Here is a 22,327-nt window from a genome sequence, read left to right as displayed (position 1 = left end):
AGATAGATAGATAGATAGATAGATAGATAGATAGATAGATAGATAGATAGATAGATAGATAGATAGATAGATAGATAGATAGATAGATAGATAGATAGATAGATAGATAGATAGATAGATAGACAGACAGAGAGAGTGATAGAGAGAGAGAAAGATGGTTAGGGGACTGGGGGCTAAGACATATGAAGAACAGTTGCTGGAATTGGGTTTTGTCCAGTTTAATAAAAAGAAGGACCGGGGAGACAAGATAGCAGCCTTCCAATATTTGAGGGGCTGCCCCAAAGAAGAGGGCAGTCAAGTTATTTTCCAAAGCACCAGAAGGCAGGAAGAAGTAACAGGTGGAAGATCGTGAAAGAGAGAAGCAACCTGAAACTAAGGACAAATGGAAACAGTTAGGTTATCAAACGCATCCCGGGCATTGTAATAATTAATGGGCTCATTGGAAATACAAATTTCCAAAAAATAATAGTCCATAATTTTGCAGGGAACCGAAACAAACCAGAGCTCCATCCTTTCCCCTAAGACCGCAGGCGGGCAGTCTCTTTTCTCCCTGAACTACATTTCCCATCGTGCCCTTAAGCTCCTTCCTGCCGCCTCTTCTCCCGCCTCTTCCTGCCGGGGGAGGGAAAGAGGCTCCTGATTGGCCGACACCGTCGAAGCGGGCCAGAGGCGGCTGCAGGCGGGAGATGCGGCCGCCAAACTGAAGGAGACCCCGCGTCGCCTCAGGGTGCTGAAGCCCCGCCCACTCAGCCCCCCCTTCCTTACCCAGCCCCCCCAATTTATGGGAAAGGGTGGGCTCCCTTTCCCCCCCGTCTCCTTTCCCTTGCCAGGCTGAAGGGGGGCTCTATTCAAGCCCCTTTTGTACTTAAGGGGGTCTCCAATTACAATTGGGGGACCCCTCCCCTTTTTCCACAGCCCCCTCTTCGAGGCTGACCCCCTAGGGGCGTCTCCCCGATTTTAGATCCCTTTCCTCCCCCCTCCCAAAATTAGGAATTCTTCCCCTTTTTTTATTTTAAAGCCCACCCCCCAATCTCTCCTGGGTTGGAAATAATTAGCTTTTTATTTTCATAATTCCTGCCAATTAATTGGAATTCATGATTCCAACGCTTATTAAAGGATAACTGTATTTTTTTTTATAAGACGTTAAATCGGGGCTAATTGCAACTTTCCAGCTTTTTTAATACATATTTTTTAATACATATTTTTTTGGGGGGGGGGGAGTAGCTCCCCGAGATCAGTGTGAACTTTAAAGATCCTCTTCCCCCCCTTTTTGAAATGCAACACTTCCCCTTAAAAGAAGGAGACTTTTTGAATTATCTTTTAGATATTTTTGATTGGGGGTTTATTTTGGGGTCCCCCGTTGCTCCCCGCCTTTCTGTATGGGGACCCCCCCTCTTTCTCTGGTCTCCAAATTTTCTTTTCAATGCATAATTTTTATGATGCAATTTAGTATACTGTTTAGTTTTCTTTTTTTCTTGCTCTGCTTAATTTGGGGGTGCTTCAATCATTTTGGAGGGGGACTTTTATAATGTGCATTTCATGCACTCATTTTTTATACTTATTTATATAATGAAAGGAGGGGTTTTTTTTTGGATAGGACTGTATGTAATGCAGCTTGCTATAAAGTCTTTTTGTTTTTCCTATGTAAATAAAAATATATTTTTTTAAAAAAAAACCTCTGTATTTCAGTTCCTGTAACAGAATCCTCTGGGTCAGTTCCTCCTCTGTGAAGTTGGACCATGGTGAATTTTTCTGAACTCTTTAAAGCCTCCAACCACTTGTGCAAATTTTCCCCGGATGGGAAATACGTGGTAAGCAGACGTTTGTGGATTCAAATTATGCAGTGTTGATTTGGTTGTGTGCCTTTTTTGCTCGGGGAATCCTTATGCTCCTCCTTCTGCCAATTCATGCTGGGGTGTGCGTTTGGTTGAGGCGTTGCATTCAATCCTGGTTTGCTTAATGCTGGTTTGTTGGCCTTGCTGTGGTTTGTGCAATAAGGCTCAGTAAAAAATAATAATAATCATAATTTATGCAGGACCTTACAGTGCCCCTAATTTCTTGGGGTCAGCCTTGCAAGTTGAGACTGGATGGAGCAAAATTCTGAACACCTTGAGAGTTAATGATAGAAATATCTGGGATTTTTAAAGATAAGTCGGGAATCTCTCTTTTATGGTAATTCAGGATTAAGCTGTATTTAAAATTATAATTTTCAGGCTTCTGGGGTGCAGTACCGGTTGGTGATCCGAGATGTCAGCACTCTTCAAATTTTGCAACTGTTTACCTGCCTGGATCAAATACAGCACATTGAATGGTCTTCCGATTCTCTATTTATCTTTTGTGCCATGTATAAACGTGGCATTGTCCAGGTGCGTATCTAGGGGTTTTGCAATATATCTTGTCCCTCATCTATCTACATAAAAAGCGAAATGCCACTCATTGCACCATCACAGAATCTCCAGAACCGCAAAGTCTACAAACTTGAAATCTGTTCCTTTTGGTTCTAGAGGCTCACTAAGAAAGGATTATTTTCCGAAATGACCATCAGAGCATTTAGAATATTTCTATTATTATTATTGTTACTATTGTTGTTGTTGTTGTTATTATTATTATTATTATTATTATGCTAAGGAGTTCTACTCCCACTCCCCACCTGAAGAAAAGAAATCTGTTCCAAAAGGCAAAACACAAGCAGAGGAGTTTCAGTTTCGGTTTTACTATCACAGCACCAAGCAGCTTTAGTAGGGAACAGTTGAGCTAAGCCACGCCCAGGCTCCTTGCTGTCTCCTTGCTCACACAGCAAATACTCTTTCAGTTTCCAAACAGCCCTCCACTCTCTCACACACACCGACAGGACGCTAGCCAGGTGAATACTGATGGATGCTGGTAGGCAGAGGCAGAATGTTTTTCTCCCCTTAGTTTCCTCCCCAAAAAACGAAGCCCGGCCCCATAGTTTCAGTAGCGAAGCACGGGGATCGAGCTAGTATTAAAAATAATAAAAATAAAGCTTGCCTTGCGGGGGGGGAAACAATGGCTTAAACAACTGGTGGGAAAAATCAAATTTTTGGAGTCGATTTCAAGGAGAAAAGGGAGGTAGAGCCCTCTCGTGGAAAGAGAGGGGACGGGTTGCTTTTTTAAAAAATGAGAAAAAGTCCCACATTTTTGCAAATTTTGAAAAAGCAAGAGTGTCTTTCCCATGGGAAGGTGGCTGGCTGGACAGGCATTCAGCGATTGTGCCCAAGGATTCTGCCTAATCCTCGACGTAACGCCAGTTCATTTAGGGACCGAGGTTACAGCCGCACTGAAAAAAAGCGACTTATGAGCATTTTTTCCCACATAACCATCGTAACGTCTCCCCCCCCCCCCGGTGATCAAAACTCAGATGGTTGGCCACTGACTTGCATTTATGACAAGTCGCAGTGTCCCTGGAGTGTGTATATATGTGTGTGTGTGTGTGAGACGATCCCCTTTTGCAACTTTTGGATGAGCAAAGTCAAAGGGAGGAAATCGGATTCACTTAACGACCGCGGGACTTGTTTAAGAACAGCAGCGTAAAAAACGTGGCAATAAGGATCGTAAAACGGGGACCAAACTCATTTCTCACCTAGCAACGTCAGTATTGGGCTCATTACGGTTTAATAATAATAAAAGATATTAAACATTGTTATAATAACGAACATAGATAAAAATAAAGGGATGTTTCATAGAAAGAGAGGTTAAAAGAAAAAAAGGCCAGGAAACTGTAGGAAAATCCACGCGGTCCTAAATTTTTCTGCTCCAAAGATAACAAACCTTTGCACAATATCTGTCAGCGTTCAGTTGATCTAACATTTGGGGTGGGGGGGTGGGAGAAAGGCCCCCGTCCTGCCTCTTTAAAAAAAAGGCCCAAAATGCCTCTTTATTTATCACTAGTCCTTGACTTATGACCACAATTGGGACCGTCACTAAGTGAGCCTTTTGCAACCTTTTAACAGCGGTCATAAGGAAATTGGGTTTTGTCCATTTCTTTGCCAAAAGGGACCACGTGACATGCATGTAAACACGGTGCCAGTTGCCAATTCCTAACCTACAACTGGTTGCGGGCCATTTCCCCCCCTCCCCCAGCCCCGTCCTAACTCTGGGACGGCCACTAAACAAACCGTCGTAAGTTGAGGACCGATGGGGCTTTCTGCAAAAGAGAGAGAGAGAGAGAAAGAAAAGAAAATGTACTTTTGTAGCGGGCTCCAGCAACAGTCCTTCATGATCGCGTTGGGAAACTGAAAATCCTAGGGGGATCTCAGAGGTCGTCTAGTCCAACCCCCTCTCCAGGGCAGGGTTATTTAGACGCTGGATGTTTCGCGCGGCTGGCTTGGCTACCTTCTCTTCCCTTTTAGGTCTGGTCCTTGGAACAGCCCGAGTGGCACTGCAAAATCGACGAAGGCTCAGCCGGGCTGGTGGCCTCGTCCTGGAGTCCCGACGGGCGTCACATTCTGAACACCACCGAGTTCCACGTGAGTGGGTGAAAATGTGGGGTCTCCTCCCTCCCTCCAAGAGCTCCCGACGCTCCCGTCCGCCTCTGAGCCCCCTAAAATAGCTTTAAAAAAAAAAAAGAGAGAGAGAGAGAGAGGAACAGCTGGAGATCTAGGATTCGGGGGAGTTGTAGGAAAGTATTTCCCTAAAGTTAATTAAAGCAGCCAAGTTTGGTTCTTCGGGAAGGGAGCTTCTCTTCTCTGCTCCAAAGCGCCTTAAGGTGACCCGTCTTCCTTCTCAATCGACAATATCGACAGCACAGAAAGAAAATTTTGTCCCAGATGTTTGATAGATGGCATTCATTGCCCAGGAAAACTAGCGAGAATGTTCAAAAGATAAAAGCAACTAAGTGTTGGAAATGTCACCACCAAACACCGGGAACCTATTATCCTATGTGGTGGACTTGTTATAGAAGCTAAAAGATATTGGACTAAAATACACTCATGGTTGTGGGGGGGGGGAAAAAATGATTAAACAACCTATAGATTTGAAGCCCGAAATATTTTTTTTAATTAGGAATTGGGGACCTGAAGGTTACAGTAAAGAAGATACCCAGCTCAAGCAAGAAACCCTATAGCATTTCAGACAAAATAGTTGTGTAATCTCTTCTTAAAAGCCTCCAGTGACGGAGCGTTCACAACTTCTGGTGGCAGGCTGTTCCACTGGTTCCTTTGTCCTCATTTATCGGGAAATTCCTCCTTAATTCCGGGTTGTTTCTCTCCTGGATTCATTTCCATCCGTCGTTTCTTGTCCTGCCCTTCAAGTGCTTTGAAGAATAGCTTGGCTCCCCGCCCCCGCCCCCCTTCTTTGGGGCGCCCCCCCCCCAAAAAATATTGGAACCTGGCTATCCTGTCCCTCCCGCTCCTTCTTTTCATGAAACGAAACCTCCCCAATTCCTCCTATGTTCGACCTTCCAGCCCCTTCCATCCTCTCCATTGCTCTTCTCTGCCCTCTTTCCGGGGTCTTTGGAAGGGGTGGGGGGTTTGGGGGGGTGGCAGATAGGGACAGACGGGGAAATATTTCCTCTCGGGCTCGCCTCCAGCCAGCTGCCGTGGCCGCGTGGGTAGACTTACTTTGGGACCGTAAACAAGAGGACTATAATAATAACTTAGACCGACAGCTGGCGGGGATAACCCGGGATTTGAACCGGTGGCTGACGGGCACCCTGGATCCATCATCCGATGTCAGAGGTGCTGGGAGAGGATTACGGTTTGCGGAGAAGCCCCTTAACGTCTCTCGGGCATGCCACACACACACACACAAAATTGAATTGATTGGATGGCAGGTTGTCCTTGAATTACGGCCGCCGTTCAAGCGAGGAAGTGTGCGAAGGGAGTTTGGTCCCCGGGTTACGACTTTCCTCGACCCTTTTCTTGAAGCGAAGCGTCGCCGTTCTTTAAATTAGCCCTCACACGTCGCTAAAAGCGAATTTAATTCCCCCTCGTCGCAAAAGGAGGATCGTGTGATGCCATCATAAATATGAATTCGTTGGCGGGCGTCCGAATTTGGACCTTGCGACCCCCGCGGATGCCTCAGCCATCGTAAGTGTGAAAAAGGGGTTGTAAGTCACATTGTTCGGGGCCGTTGTAACTTTGAACAGCCGCTCTACGGGCAGGTAGTCCTCAACTTACAACGGTATGTTCAGTGACCGTTCAAACGTATGACGGCCTTGGAAAATAAGAGGGCCCGTCGCTGTTTTTCGGACTTAACGACCGCTTGACAACTGACTCACATTTACGACGGTGGCTGTGTCCCGATGTCACGTGATTTCCCTTTTTCACGACCTTCTGACAAGCAAAGTCAAGGGGGAAGCCCGATTCGCTTTACGACCATGTGACTTAATTTAACAACCGCTGTGATCCACTGAAGAAGAGTCGTGCAGTAGCCTAGAAGGCGAGCTCTCGCCTCACAATCAGGAGGCTGTGAGTTCGATCCTGGCTAGAGGCAGATCTTTCTCTCTCTGGGCACGATAAGAATATATCTGCTGTGGGGGAAAAACTCCACTCTGGCAACAGGAAGGGCATCTGGCCAGGAAAAACACTTCGCTCCCTTCAGTTGCCCATTCTCCATTCCGATTATGGGGTCATTAAAAGGAGACGAATGAGCGATCCACTTAAGAAACGTGGTGAAGAAAGCTGTAAAGCGGGGCAAAACTCACAAATTTCCTCGCTGGACAACATATATTTGGGGCCGAAATGCAGCCGTAAGCTGAGCACAGTTGTGTGGCTTCCGTGGCATGTTTACAGCGGCCATTTTAACTCCTCTGGCACCCATGGACAGGCCAGGGAGGGGTCTGCAGTGAGAGGCCTGAAGTAAGCCATGGTGGTTTCTTATTGTGGTTTGCGGGTTAGTGGTTAGATGGAGCCACGTGGATGGAAAACAGAGGCACCTCCATCTGGCTGGGAAGCCACGTGGGGTCTGTGGTGGCCTGACGGAGACATCAAATCTACCCTCGAAGCTCCCAGATTCCAGCTTGGGTGAAAATTGATGTTTGCCACCCATCTGATCGGGGCTTGTCGTAACTTGCTGCCCTAAATCGCATTTAAAAGGCCTTTTATTTTCCTTTTTTTTTTTTTTTTTGCAAATGGTGTTTCGCATCCATTCAGGGCCGCGAAAGAAGGAATTAACGCATTCGTTTTAGACTTTCTTCGGATCCTCGTCCCGCTGTTTTTGGGGAGCGAAGAAAGCCGGGACGTTTCCCAGATCGCCTCAGCCACAATAGTTGCGTAGCTGCCGTGCAGTTTTCCAATGAATGCAAGATGGAGATAATAACTGCAAGCGTCTTTGGGGGGGAAAATGAAGGACAAACGTTTAAAAAGGGGCAAAGATGATAGAATAATAGGGCGGGAAGAGACTATATCTATTTATATCTACCTACCTACCTATCATCTATATCTATCTTTCATCGATCTATATCTATCTACCCATCTATCATCTATCTATCCCATGTATATCTACATATCTGTCTGTCTTCCTCCCTCCCTTTTGTCTTTTCGTCCTATCCATCCATCCAGCTATCTAGCTATCTATTTTCATCTATCCTATCTATATCTACATATCTGTCTATATCCATCTATCTCCCACCTATCTCTCTTTCTCTGTCTGTCTATCATCTATCTATCCTATCTATATCTACATATCTATCTATATCCATCTATCTATCTTCTATCTATCCTATCTATATGTACATATCAATCTGTTTATCTATCTGTCTATCTCCAACCTATCTCATCTATCTATCCTATCTATATCTACATATCTGTCTATCTACATCCATCCATCCATCTTCTATCTATCTATATCTGTCTGTCTATCTATATCCATCCATCTATCTATCTTCTATCTATCCTATCTATATGTACATATCAATCTGTTTATCTATCCACCTATCTCCCACCTATCTCATCTATCTATCCTATCTATATCTACATATCTGTCTGTCTATATCCATCTACATCCATCCATCCACCTATCCATCCTCTTGTGTTTCTGTCCAAAAATTCCCCCCCCCCCCTCCCCAAATCCCCCATGCTAAACAGACACACAAACCCCCTTCTGGATAATTTTGACCCCACCAAGTCTGGGATAAGAGTGGAGGTCCGTCAGGAACCGCCGGAGGGGACGGTGGGGAGCGTGGGGTTTTCCGTGGGATGGCGTGGGGGGGGGGGGGAACCCCTTGCCACCTGCCCGGCGTCGTCAACCCGTGTCTAAAACGCTGCTTTCTCAGCTGCTCCTGCGGTCGGCATTTCAACAACGCGGCTGTTTTTTCCCCCCTCCCTTCCGATGAGCAGCTGCACCGGACACCCGATCACGGGGAGGTGTGAGGCTGGCCGCGCGCGTGTGCGTCAAGCCAGCAATGTGGGTTTGGAGGGGGAAAAACAAGGATCTATTTTGGAAGGAAAAAAAAAAAAATCTGTCGAAACATACACGAATGGAAAGTCAGTTTTTTAAAGTTTGTCTCCAAAATAATGGCTATTTTTTTGTGTGGGGTGGCTAGGAAACTTACCCCACTGCAACCGTCATAAAAGTGACCCAGTTCCCAAACACCCGAATTTGGATCCCGTCGCCACAGGAAGGGTGCACCGGTCGTAAGGGTGAAAAACGGTCATAAGTGCATTCCCCCGGGCTGTTGTTACTTCTCTCCACTTTGCTTCCACACACAAAAATATTCCTGTTCTAAAATCGTGACCGTTTGTTTGGGTCCGTCTATTAAATAAATCATTTTTTTTTTCAAAAAAAAAAAATCAAGTTATAATTAATGTGGTTAGATACAGATGAACAAGAGTTGGAAGGGACCTTGTAGGTCATCTAGTCCAACCCCCTGCTCAAGCAGGAGACCCCCAGACCATTTCAATCAATCGGAATAGAACTGGAAGGGACCTTGTAGGTCATCTAGTCCAACCCCCTCCCGCCCAACAGGACGCCCTACACACCATTTCTGACAGATGGCAGGCCAGTCTCTTATGGAAAGCGATCCTGGCTGAATAAAAACAAAACAAAAATAAAGACAAATTGTAAAAGTCAAATGGAGGTATGCCCAAAATATATTTAAAAAAAAAACAAAACAAAACACCAAGGTTAATTAATGTGGCAGCAATCCTGGCTGAATAAAAAGTAAAAATAAAGAAAAATTCTAAGAGTCAAATGGAGGTAGGACCAGGAAGGAAAAAAATTCTCTAGGAAATTTCTCTGCCTCCTCCATTGCATCCTCAAAATTAAATCTTGCCTTCTTTTAACAGCTTCGTATCACCGTCTGGTCCCTGTGTACAAAATCGGTCTCGTACATCAAATACCCCAAAGCTTGTCAGCAGGGTGAGTGAAGTGAATTAAATTCAGATATATATCCAACCCTCCCCTGAACAGGTAGACCCCCAATTGGAGACAAAACTGCCGTTAAGAAAATGTGTTTTTTAAACCAGTCCCATCCAGTTTTGCAACCTGTGTGTCAACTCATATAAATATTTCTAGGGTCGTTTTAGAGTGGCCAACAGAAAGGGAGGGGGGGGAGCAGTGCGGCAGCTTGGAAATCGAAGCTGCATTCCATAAATGTTTTCAGAGATAGTAACTAGGCGACTGAAGTTTCTGCCCCGCAAAATCCTAATTGGAGAACATGATTGATGACTCTGGGCTATGGATGGGTCTCGTTGGAGAATATGATTGATGACACATGCAGGGGTGTCGGGGGGGAAAACCAGGGTCAAGAGTGATGATTAATTATACGTCTCAGAGTCGGCTCCACCCAGGGAGTGCCGGACATGTTAACTCCCAATAAATCCTTTTGAAGTTTTTGGAAGTTTGGCTCGAGACTCATGATTTCATTGGTGGGGGGGAACTGCTGAGCAAAACTTCGCACTGGTGACAGGAAAGGCATCCAGCCATTCAACACTCAGCTCCATTCAGTTGCCCAGACTTGATTAGGAGGGTCGTTAAAAGATGATGATGATTTTATTTTTATTATTCTTATTTTGCAGGCCTGGCTTTCACAAAAGATGGGCGCTACCTGGCCCTGGTCGAGCGGAGGGACTGCAAAGATTACGTGAGCCTCTTTGTCTGCAGCGACTGGCAGCTTTTAAGGGTAGGAAATCCCATTTTCCCGGGCTTCCTCTTGGATGATGCTTTGTGGGATTCCCGGCCTGCTTGAGGGTTTCTCCTTGTTCGATGTTTTTCCTCTGGGCTGGGAGGTTGGTTGAGTTGAGCAAAGGGCCCTGGTCCCGTCTCACCTGAGGTGCTTTTGTACCAGGTGAGGTTTTCAACCTGCGTCTTCTTAGTCCCGGCCTGGTTTTCCTTATTTCCCTGTCTTTTCCGTCCCAAGCATTTTGAAATCGACACCCAGGACGCTGCGGGAATCGACTGGGCCCCAAATGGCTGCGTGTTGGCCGTGTGGGACAGCTGCCTTGAGGTGAGCAACATCCAGTCTCTTAAAAAGCCTCCAGGGATGGATCACCCACAATTTCTGGTGGCAAGAGGTTAATTGTCCTCCCTGTCAGGAAATTCCTCCTTAGTTCTAAGTTGCTTCTCTCCTGGATGAGTTTCCATCCGTTGCTTCTTGTCCTGCCTTCTCAGGTGCTTTGGAGAAGAGCTTGACCCACTTCTCTTCTTTGGGGCAGCCCTTCAAATATTGGGAAGATGCTATCATGTCACCCCAGTTCTTTTCTCTAGACTGGCCCGACCCAATTCCTGCAGCCGTTCTTTGTATGCCTTCGTCTCCAGGCCTTTAAGCATCTCGGTTGCTTATCTGAGTTTATCATCTTAGCTTAGACGGTTGGTTGGATAGAAAAGCAAAACAAAAGAAAGAAAAGAAAATAGAATAAAATGGAATGGAACAGAAGTTGAACAGAACAGAAAGCAGGAAAAAAATAGAATGGAGAATGGAATAGAATATGGAATAGAATAGAAATCAGAATAGAATAGAATTAGAATTACAATAGAATAGAATAGAATAGAATAAATTAATAATAGAATAGAATAAATGAATAATAGAGAGAATGGAATAGAATAGAAATCAGAATAGAATAGAATAAATTAATAATAGAATAGAATAAATTAATAGAATAGAGAGAATGGAGAATGGAATAGAATATGGAATAGAATAGAGATCAGAATAAAATAGAATGAATGAAAAATAGAATAAATGAAGAACAGAATAGAAAACAGAGTTGGAAGGGGTCTTGGAGGTCTTCTAGTCCAACCCCGTTTAGGCAGGAAACCCTACCTACACCATTGCCGACAAATGGCTGCCATTCTTCTTTTTCTCAGTACAAAGTGCTGCTTTTCTCTCTCGATGGCCGTCTCCTCTCGACCTACAGCGCTTATGAATGGTCGTTGGGCGTGAAATCTCTCACTTGGAGCCCCAGCAGTCAGTTCTTGGCCATCGGCAGCTACGATGGGAAGGTGAGCTTGGCCAAACCTGGTTTCCCCCCCCCCCCCGGAACCCCTCCCCTTCCAAATTTCCCGTTGCGCAGCTGATGACCATGCAGGGTTCGAGAGGTATCCAAAATGCTAGGCCGCATTTAATCGATTTCCTCACCTTTGTGTGTGTGTGTGTGTTTTTACCTACGGGTTAGATTTTCCCCCTCAGTTGTTGATTGACAAGTCAGAAATGTTGATGCTGTCAACTCATAAAGCATTTCTATGCCTGCTTTAGAGTTGCCATGAATAAAATGGGTGGGGGGGGTGGGGGGGTGGGGGAAAGGAATTTGAAAGAGAAGTGCAACAGTTTGGAACCGAAAGTGCATTCCATTCATATCTTGCAAAGATGATAACTAAGCGACTGGAATTTCTGCCTCCGCAAATCTCTTAATTAGAGAATGTGATTGTGATGACCCAGGGTGGGATACAAAACAAACACAGTCACAAAAGAAAACAGGTGAAGCCCCTTTTATTCCTTCACTTTGCTCCCGAGCTCCAAATATCCTTGACGGGAGACAAAAAAACAGTTACAAGAAGGAGGAAATGCCGTTTAAATTACAAAAGAGTAAAAAACAACACAAACCAGGCAAGATCCACAGATATCGGAACACACACTTGGGGAGGACGCCAAACTCAAGAGAGGAACCATAAACCAGAGATATTTCCACGCTTCGTTTCCAGCACTGGCCCATACGCAGGTCCATCCTCTTAGCCAGTTGTCACAGCTGCAGCCCAGCAAGGGGATCAAGGCCCTTTCCTCCCCCGTAGACCATGTTTCTCCCTTATCCATTCCTCCCTGTGTGCCCTAGGATGGAGAGGGGATGGGCCTGGGTCCTCCTCTGTCTGCCCAGCCGGCCTCTGCCCTTCCCCAGCCTCCTCCACAACCTCTGGAGCCACACTTCCACTCCCTGTCGGCTGTTCCTCCTCTCCCTCGGAGTCAGTCTCCACCAGGGGCATGACAGTGATTGATGACTCTTGGCTCTTGACTCTGTGTTTCGTTGGAGAATTATGATGCACCCAGAGGGGTGGAGGGAAAACCAGGGTCATGGATTTATTTTAATTTAAATTAAGCAGGGACCCGTGATTTAATTAGGGCAACTAATGCCGGAATCCTGAGCCTTTTTCCTTTTAACTAGGTACGGATCTTAAACCACGTGACCTGGGCGAAGATCGCTGAATTCGACCATCCGGTCAACGTTGCTGATCCCAAAACGGTAAGCGTCGTGATTTCGTTCGGGGGCGGGGCGGGGAGGGGGAGGCAGTATGGGTAAGTCCTCGACTTAACGACTGCAAGGGAGCCCAGGATTTAAACGTTACTAAGGGAGACGTTTGTTTTGTCCCCTTTTGTGCTGAGCTTTCTTGCCGCCGTTAAGTGAATCTTGGCATCCCCATGGAAGCCCTCACCACCGCCACCCCGGGGACACTGCGACCGTCATAAATGCGAGTCAGTAGGCAAGCACCCGTATGTAACTCAAGTGACAATGGGGATGCTGCTGCAAGGGTCATAAGTGTGGGAAACGATCATGAGTCACGCTCTTCAGTGCCGTCGTAATTTCGAACGGTCACTAAACGGACTGTTGTAAATCGAGGACTACCTATATTAGGCAGGTGATCAGGTGAATGGGAGGAAGAAGACAGAACAATGAACCAGTGGAATGGCTTGCCACCAGAAGTTGTGGCTGCTCCATCACTGGAGGTTTTCAAGAAGAGACTGGGCAGCCATTTGTCTTTTGCTTGTGCAGGGGGTTGGACTAGATGACCTCCGAGACCCCTCCCAGCTCTATTCGGATTGATGGATGGATTGAAATGGTCTAGGGTCTCCTGCTTGAGCAGGGGCTGGACTTGAAGACCTCCAAGGCCCCTTCCAGCTGTGTCATTCTGTAAGATCCATGTCGGTTCACGTTGTGTTTTTGGGAATGACCCCAGCCCAATCTGACTTCCTTTCTAGGTGGTCTACAAGGAAGTCGAGAAGACCCCAGCCGTGGACTTGGAGAAGTTGACTTTCCCCCCAAGCAAGAGAATGGCCAACGCACTCTTCAGCCGAAAGACCAAATGTATGTTTCAGGTAGCGCTTGGGGAGTTAAGGTGGGTGGACTTCAACTCCCAGAATTCCCTCATCCCTCCGGGGAATTCTGGGAGTTGAAGTTCACACATCTTCCAAGTGGCTGAATTTGAAAAACACCGAATTCAGGAAGGAACAGACCAAAGAAATTGGAAAGGACTATTTATTTATTTAGTTTTCATGTATCTAGCTCTGGTTAAATCAAAGTTTGCATCTATAATGAAGGTTTCCACCTCGTCTTTTCCCCGTAACGACAACTCTGTGAGGTGGGATAGGCGGAGGAGGCGGGGCCCAGCCCAAAGTCACCCAGCTGGATTGCATGCTTAAAAGAAGGACTAGAACTCACAACCTCCTGGTGGCTAGTTCATGTCATGACCCTGTCAGAATCTGATTTGGAGTGGGAGGCCGAGCAGCTGACAGGGAATGGGAGTCTGGCTCCGTTGGGTGTGGAGGAAACTGGGGAAGGGCAAAGTCTGGCTGGGCAGAGAAGGGGAGAGATAGAACAAGGGAGAGGGAGTTTGGATGAAGACCCAAGGCCCACTCCCTCTTCATCCTAGGGCACGCAGGAAGGAATAGAGAAGGGAGCAACGTGGGTTGCATGGCTTGTGGGGGAGGAAAGGGCCCCGATTCCCTTCATTAGCTGCAGCTGGGAACAGTGTATAAAAGAGGAAGCTGCGCACAGCAAGTTGTTGGGAACAGGCTCAGTTGTCGTAAGTCAAGGACCAGCTGCAACAATCTGGTTTCCTGGTTTGTCTAGTGAAAAGGGGTTGAAAACAGCAGGGTCAGGAAGTAAACCTTGTTTTTTTTTTTGGTTTCAATTCCAAGATGAAGTTGTCCAAGCCCCCGTTCCTTTGCACCACGTCAAACCTCCCACAGACAGGGCCAATCCCAGGATCGGCGTTGCGACGTTAGCTTTCAGTTCGGACAACAGTTTCCTGGCTACGAAAAACGGTGAGTAGTTTGGAGGCAAGCTAAGTAAACCAACTTTCCCTTCGTGTCCCAACTGACGAAACGAGCCTTTGGGGGACAAAGGAGAGTGAAAAATTTGAGCCTTCCTTCCCACCGTCTGCTGTGAGAGTTTTAAAAAGGTGAAAAATCAATGTATGTATGTATGTTATTTAGGTTTTAAACAAAAAACGGCTGCCACGCCTGACACGATTAAAAAGAATCCAATTCACAAGCCTGAGGATGGCAGCGACTTGTTCTGATCCAGGCTTCATAAACCGTAATGACACACACGCGTATTTTAAAAACAAGTCTTATTTTATTCGCGTTCCTTGAAAGGCTCGGTGTGTGGTTTTTAAACAGACAACCTCCCGAACACCGTCTGGATCTGGGACGTCCAGAAGATGAAACTTTACGGGGTCCTGGAGCATTTGGGCCCCGTTCAGGATTTCCACTGGGACCCCAAACAACCTCGGCTCGCTCTGTGTACCGGCAACACGAAAGTGTATCTCTGGTCGGCCGCGGGATGCGCCTCCGTGCAAATACCGATGGAAGGTAACAATACTAACAACCAGCTGGATGCCCGTGTTTCGCTACAAAATTACGTGGTCGGGCTTAAGTTTTTTGGGAGGACAATAAGGGGGAAATAAATTCTGCGTCTGCCTAGCAGCATCCGTCGGTATTCATCTGGCTAGCGTCCTGTCAGCGTGTGAGGGCTGTTATTATTTATTATTACTGTATTTTTCCCTCTGTTTCAAAGGATGTACCTGAAAGGCTGGAAATTATCACAAAAGAAAAAAAAGAAAGGATTAATTTTTTTAAAAAAAAATCGTTTGTGTACAGGTGACTTCAAGGTGACTTCGTTGTGCTGGCACCCCAGTGAAGACTCCCTGGTTCTTCTGAGCAAGGACAATTTCTGCCTGTGTTACTTAGAAAGAGAAGAAGCTACGAAACAACTGGACCCAAAACGAAGCTAAGGGAACAAAACAAACCGCCCATTGTTTTTAAAACTTCACGTCTCCAAATTCAGGAGAAAAACGTAAGCAATTCTCAGATTTGCTCCCTCTTGTCTTGTTTTTTTTAGGCACACACACACGTAATTTAAATCTGTACATAAAACTCAAAAGCGAGCCAGAGACCTGGTTTTGAATGTCCTTTCCAGGAAAGGTTGAAGCCGTCTGGCAAGCGCACCAACAGTAGGAAACCCACGAAGGATGTAGATTTTATGGTGTGCGGCCTGCGCTGTTGTTTTCTCCAGTTTTCAATAAATGTGTTTGCTATGTCAAGTGCGGTCGAAATGAAAAGGGGCAGCGGTTTTGCATTCTGTGGAGGGGAGGACAAAGCAGAGCAATTTCCGGTTTGCTTTTGTTTGAACGTGGGCACGTAGGTGTTGTGTGGAAGGGAAGAAGGAAGGAGAAGTAGGGAGGCAAAAGAGGGAGATGAGGAAAAGGAGGAAAGGAGGAGAGATGGGAGGGAGGATGGATGGAAAAGCGAAAGGGAGGGAAGGAAAAGAAGATGGAAAGAAAGAAGGAAGGAAGGAAAAGAGGGAAAGAAGGGAAAAAGGAGATAGGTAGACGGGAAAAAACAGGGAACGTGACCTTTCCTTCTGTTGGCCTTTCTCCTTTCTCCCTCATCTTCCTTTTGAGAATTCGTGCACGCATCTATCTACACAGTTGTCCTGGCTAGTATGGAAGGGGTTGGCTGAAGCTGTAGGATTTCCAAGTGGCCTCCCAACCCGATCTTAAATGGCTCTAACCCCCGCTCATTAAACTTCCCAGGACACCAAACCTTGAATCGTGGCTTATAAATCACGGCTTAAAGGGTGCCTCAATAACCCTCTCATCTTTTTAAAAGTCCTATTAAAGAAAACGCCGCACAAAGAGAAACCTAGCTAGCTCGCTGCGAAGCATTTGCCTTGAGCGTCTCCAGTGTTACCCGGAAGCCAAATAACCCGGGAAATGGCAACCATTTTGTGAGTGCGCTCACCAGTTGCCAGCAAAACTCACACACACACACCCCCGACCCTGATCTCTGAGGAGGATAAAAGCACTTCACGGACCCCTGTGAAACAAACGCAGGCCGAAAGGAATTGTGGGTTAACACTTCTGCAATTCATATGGACTTGTTTTTATTAAGCTTCAGTATACACAACTTATAACACAAACAAGGACATATATCTGGCGTCATCCCAGCAACCACCTTTTTGTGCGCTGTGAACAGAGACAACGCCGAATTACAAAGAGGTATCAAGAGGACCAGAGTATGGGAAGCAGAATTTCAGTTCTCGGTAGTTTTTAAGGCAGTTGTTTTTCAAACTGGGCCATTTTAAGGCGCCTGGACTTCAACGCCCAGGATTCCTGTCAGCCATGTTGGCTGGGAGTTGAAGTGCAGGCGCCTTAAAATGGCCCCGTTTGAGAAACACCAGTTTTAAGGAATGCAGAAATTAAAACTGCAAACACCGAAAAACGAAACATGCTTCAAAAATGATTTGTTCCCCATGTGGCAGTAGATTTTCTTCCAATATTCTCTCTCTCTTCTGAAGATTTTTTGGGGGGCCTGGATGAAGCAATACTTTTAATTTTCCCACCTTTTTGTGAGTTTCCGCCTCAGGGTTCACCCCACGTTAAGCGTCGGGAGGATTTGAAACCGAGAGAGAAAATTGGGACAATTCAAATTAAAACTACACGTTCTTGCTTTCAACACCCATGCTTTGGTAGATATATATATATATATTTAGTACCCTGCTTTGGAGTGAAACACCGTCTTTTCTTTCAAGCGGATCGAAAATTTCCCCTTTAAAAAAAAAAAAAAAAACCTGCTCGATGCAGAAAAAAAAAGTGATCCTGCGTAGCGCGGAATCCCACAGGAAACGAGTGCCGTTGTGTGGAATTTCACAGCGTGAGAAGTGGTTCTTTGCGCAACTTTTTTTTATTTTGGCTACGGAAAGAGTTCTCTAAACACCAGGCACACACACACAACTGGCCACGACAATTCGTAAGGTGTGCTGACTCGCCGGAACAGGGGAAGAATGAGTTTCAACGCAAAAGAGATTTACAAGCCGCCCAAAACTGAAATTACGGGGAGAAAAAAAATTAGCGACTCTCAACGATTATCCCTTGAAATCATGGGAAATAATTAGCCACCCCGCATGAAGGAAACCTAGGTTACATGTCGACACGGGAAGGGGAAAAGTCATGCGTGAAAACGTAACAATGATCTCATCCGAGACATACCGAAAGGAATGGATTGCGATTTTCCGGGATGGTGGTGAACGGCTTTCTATGGCTGCCTCTTGTTGCGAGGGATCGGTGAGATTTTCGGCGAGCCGGGACTAAAAAATAAAAAAATTGACTGCCGTTGTTTCACTCTCCCCTATACTCTTCTGGGGTGGGGGCGACGGTGACTGCCGCTTTTTTTTTCAGAATCCGATCTTCCCTCTGGTCATGGAATAACCCAGTTTGGCTTCGTTGTTGATGAAAGACATGAGCCCCACGTAGGTTTCGATCAGGAGGGGTCGCTCAAGGAGCAGGACGCCGTTGGCCCGGCCCGGGAGAGGACACTCCCTGTGGGCTTTCTTGACAGCCTGGACTAGCTGGGTTTGGAAGTTGTCCAGCTGCAGAAGGAAAGGAAAGGAAAAAAAATCCCAGCTGGGTTTTTACGTGTGCGCCCAATATAAGCCCTACCCCCACAATAAGCCCTACTTAAGATCCCACCCACTCCAGAGTGGACAGGTGTAAAAATTAAGCCAGGGTGGGGAATGGAGGAGGCAGAGCTACCCTACTACTTATCTTTGGGCAGGTGTAGCCAGGTCTCGCACACCCCGACACCTGCCTGGCCGGCCCATTTCTTCTGCAGCCGGCAAGGCAAGGCCTCTGGAGCTGAGAACAAAGCTCAGGATCGATCCTATCGGCTGCAGAGGCCTTCAGGAAAGCCTTGCCGGCCGCAGAAGAAGTTCCTGAAGGCCTCGGGACAGCCGAAAGGCGGCCAGGGACGACGTGCGCAAGTGAGGTTTGTCAGTGGATGACATCCCCCCCCAAAATAAGACCTGGTGCCTTTTTTCTGGTAGGGGAAAAAAAATTATAAGGCAGGGTCTTATTTTCAGGGAAACATGGTAAATTTCTTAAAGAAACCAAGACTGTATAATATCTGAACCTGACAGAGAGACGCAATCTTCTCGTCGGCGTCAGCCATGGGGTGTTGGGTGAAGGTGGCGTACGGCACGTTGCTGGACCACGGGTTCCACCGGTTGATGAACGAAGCCCGGCTCTGTTTGTCCCACTGGATGCGAATCCCGACGCCTTCCCTCCTGGAGGACGGAGAGAAGCGGGCCGTTGCTTGGGCGACCGTTTCAGGCCGACCGTGAGTGATTTGTCGGGGAAAGGGTTTAATTTCTAATTCATTACTAAAAACGAGGGTTTCCTGCTCGAGCAGGGGGTTGGACTAGAAGGCCTCCCGGGCCCCTTCTGACTCCGTTCGAACGTACTTGTTGAGCGACTTGGGAGGAAATTCAAACTGGCCCGTGGAAATGGTATCGACGGCATTGAGTGAGATCCTGGTCACTTGCAGGCACTGAAGGCTGATAAAGTCGTATTTACAGATCAGGAGGGAGCGGTCGGTAATCAGAACGAGGCGCTCCTTTTCGTTGTTCCAGTGGTCGATTCTGGGGAGGCAAAGCAAAGGCGCCAGCGTGGCTAAACATCTGGGTAAATGTGGGGTGGGATTTTTTTGTTTTTAATGCTTATCTGCAAAGGAGGCCTTGGGGCCCTGTGACTTACTCGGTCAGCAGCCAGACGCTCTGAACCTCCCCGTCCTCCACGGGCATCACAACCACCCGGATCTCATTGACCGCCTGTTCAATGGTGCCCGGCTGAGTGGGGAGAGAGGAGGGTTAGCCATCTTTAACCGCTCGCTTCACAAAGACTTAAGGCAGGTGGACTTCAACTCCCAGAATTCCCCAGCCGGGCCCGGAGTGAGTTTCCTTTCCCTCCTTTACTGTGTTTTTCTTTCTTTCTGTCTCTTTTTCTCTTCTTTCCTTTTTCTGTCTTTCCTTCCTTCCTTTCTTTTGTTACTTTCCTCCCTTTTCTGTCTTTCTCTTTCCTTCCTTTTCTTTCCTTTTTGTCTTTCCTTCCTTCCTGTCTTTCTTTCCTTCTTTTTGTCTCTTTTTCTTTCTTTCCTTTTCTTTCTGTCTTTCTTTTTTCTGTCTCTTTCCTTTCCTTCTTTCCTTCCTTCCTTTTTTCTCTCTTCCTTTCCTTCCTCTTTCCATCCTTTCCTTCCTCCCTTTCTCTCCTTTTCCTTCCTTCCTCCCTCCCTCCCTCTTGTGTAATCTTCATAAGAGATGCAAACACTCCGTATATACATTTCTTTTACCATTCAGATGATACTGCAAAGCACTATGGAGCAGTATATAAACGCTACTGCTATGACACCATATTTCTATGGTACTTACATACATACAAACATTCAAACATACATGCACCCACAAACATACATTCTATACCCTTGGGTTTAGATCTCCAGGAATCCTGTCTTGCGAGACAGGTGTCCATATAAATGCAATTCCATATAGACAGACAGCTATATAGACAGATATGAGAGTCAAGAGTATAGATATTATGGATATTATATAATTATATTGAGTCTATGATAGTTATAGTTTACATTAATATATTAGAAAAATGTGCAATATTTTAATATATAAATATAGTATATTAATTAGTATATTTAATATAGTATATTAAATATACTATAGATATAACTAACCTTTGTGAGATAGATACGCATATAAATACAATTTAGAGACTATAAGAGTATATTTTATATATATAAATATATATATTATATATATTAATATATATTACATAGATTTTGTGAAATAGGTGTATATACTAGATATATGCAATTATTAACATATATTAAATATGCATAATCTGCATAGATATGGTTACATAGGCTTTACATGCACTTTATGCAGGAGATATTTAAATTTCCCGCTTTATCCCTCCCCCCCCCGTAGAGCCTCCAGAGGCCGAGGCAGTCTCCCGGGGGGCGTGACCTCCCTCCTTTCGACCCCCTCCGCGCATGCGCGCCTCGCACCCACCCGGAAGACGAAGTACTCCTTCAGGCGGCCCCCCCGGGTGGGGTTGCGGACGATGAGCGGGCGCAGCGTCTGCCGGGCCGCCGCCAGCGAGGCCTCCAGGTCTCCCGGCGGCGTGAAGGGCACGTCGGCCTCGGCCGCTGGCACCAGCAGAGCCGGCCCGGCACCCTCCTCCGAGTCCCGCAGCTGCAGCATCGCCGGCGGCCGGCCGCGGCCTCCCTTTCCCTCTCGCTCTGCTTCTGCCCCTTGTCCCGGTCCGAGTGGTGCCTTTCTGCGCAGGCGCCGAGCCGTAACCGACGCCCGCGGGGGCGGAGCCAGTTCCCGCGGAGGAGTGTCTCTCATAGACTCACGAGAGAGTTAGAGGCGACCGCCTATGCGGAGGGCGACGCACTAGCGGGTTCAGTGTGCGGGCGCCGAGCCTCTCGCTATTTTCCCCTGGACCGTTTTTGGCGGGGAGAGCAGCGCGTGCGAAAGGCGCACCTGTTGTATTTATAAGTTGCCTTCACGGAAAAGGCTGCATGTTGCATTTATACAAGGGTGCAAGTTGCATTCATGGAGAGGGTGAAAGTGAAAACTGATCAAGGAGAGATTCAATCTCGAAAATAAGGAGAAATTTTCTGACAGTGAGAACAATCCACCCATGGAACTGAAGTTGTGGGGAGCTTCATCATCCCTGGAGGCTTTCAAGAAGAGACTGGACTGCCATCTGTCAGGAATGGTGTAGGGTCTCCACCTTGGGCAGGGGGTGGACTAGATGACCTACAAGGTCCCTTGCAATTCTGTTACAAGTTGCATTCATGGAAGAGGGCAGGTTGCATTTATGCAAAGTGTGCAAATAAACGTGTGGGAGGGAAACGATGAACAGTGAAGGATGGACGACAAATAAGGGGCAACCAAAGAAAGAAAGGGAAGGAAGGAAGGAAGGAAGGAAGGAAATACTAGATGGAAAAAAAGGAGGGAGGAAAAATGAAAAAGAAGGAAGAGATGGATGAAGGATATAGTAGTAGGCAGAAAAGAAGGAAGGGAAAGAAAAATGATGGATAGAAGGATATTGTAGATGGAAGATGAAAAAAAGGAAGGAGAAGGGTGGATAGATAGGATATTTTGGAAAGAAGGAAGAAAGAAAAAAGGAAAGGATGGATGGATGGAAGGGAAGGAAGGAGGGAGAGAAAGGAAAGAAAGAAAGAAAGAAAGAAAGAAAGAAAGAAAGAAAGAAAGAAAGAAAGAAAGAAAGATAGATAGATAGATAAAAGAAAAGGAAGAAGGAAGGACTTTGTGGCTTTGGACAAAGAGGGAATCCCAGCTTCTGGGGGCACCTTTCACCCCTCCTGCCCATAAAGAGCTAGCCATAGAACGCAATTTGCCAACACAAAAATCACCTGTAAGAGAAGCTGGCTTGTTACAGCTTACCTGGCTGGGTGGGCGAGGCCAGACAGGTGCTCCAGGGTGGGCCCTTGCGGCCGGTGGACTCTATGGTCAGGAGCTGGACATTAGCGGCCATGTTTCTCCTTTGGACCCTGGCAAAGACCAGTTCCTCAGGTAAGGGAAAAGAGCCCCCCTCTGCCTGTTACTGGTGCACCCCCAAATCCTGGGGCCACTCGAAACACCCCCCCAAAAGTGTGAAGCAAATGGGGCTCCCTTTTTCTAAGCCAGAAGTGGGGTTTTCTTTTTTCACCCTTTTGGGAAACTGAGGTTGTGTGTGTGTGTGTGTGTGTGTGTGTGTTGATGTGTGTGTGTTGGTGTGTGTGTGCACCAGCCAAAGATAATGTGTGTGTGCACGGAGCCAAAGACTGGAAAGGAAATTTCCTTTC

General features: G+C 46.5%; 2 protein-coding genes across 2 annotated transcripts; one reads left to right on the top strand and one right to left on the bottom strand.

The window, feature by feature from the left end:
- Positions 1-623: 623 nt before the first annotated feature.
- Positions 624-15,705, top strand: WRAP73 (WD repeat containing, antisense to TP73). The gene is made up of 13 exons (XM_026722074.2): positions 624-727; positions 1,690-1,811; positions 2,214-2,366; positions 4,371-4,487; positions 9,246-9,318; positions 9,978-10,081; positions 10,319-10,405; positions 11,263-11,397; positions 12,552-12,629; positions 13,364-13,469; positions 14,303-14,428; positions 14,786-14,977; positions 15,266-15,705. The coding sequence occupies exons 2-13, from the start codon at positions 1,740-1,742 to the stop codon at positions 15,397-15,399; spliced, it is 1,377 nt and encodes a 458-aa protein (XP_026577859.1). The 5' UTR covers positions 624-727; positions 1,690-1,739; the 3' UTR covers positions 15,400-15,705.
- An 828-nt stretch (positions 15,706-16,533) lies between these two features.
- TPRG1L (tumor protein p63 regulated 1 like) lies at positions 16,534-20,780 on the bottom strand. The gene is made up of 5 exons (XM_026722075.2): positions 20,520-20,780; positions 19,198-19,289; positions 18,906-19,082; positions 18,575-18,728; positions 16,534-18,035 (listed from the first exon to the last, which is right to left on the bottom strand). Exons 1-5 carry the CDS (start codon positions 20,709-20,711, stop codon positions 17,841-17,843), a joined length of 810 nt encoding a protein of 269 aa, XP_026577860.1. The 5' UTR covers positions 20,712-20,780; the 3' UTR covers positions 16,534-17,840.
- Between the last annotated feature and the right edge of the window lie 1,547 nt (positions 20,781-22,327).

This window comes from Pseudonaja textilis, chromosome 18, assembly GCF_049901715.1.
Source record: "Pseudonaja textilis isolate UNSWEBS1 chromosome 18, rPseTex1.2, whole genome shotgun sequence".
Lineage (NCBI taxonomy): Eukaryota > Metazoa > Chordata > Lepidosauria > Squamata > Elapidae > Pseudonaja > Pseudonaja textilis.
The sequence above is the reverse complement of the archived record's forward strand: the minus strand, read 5'-3'. Positions and strand labels throughout refer to the sequence as shown.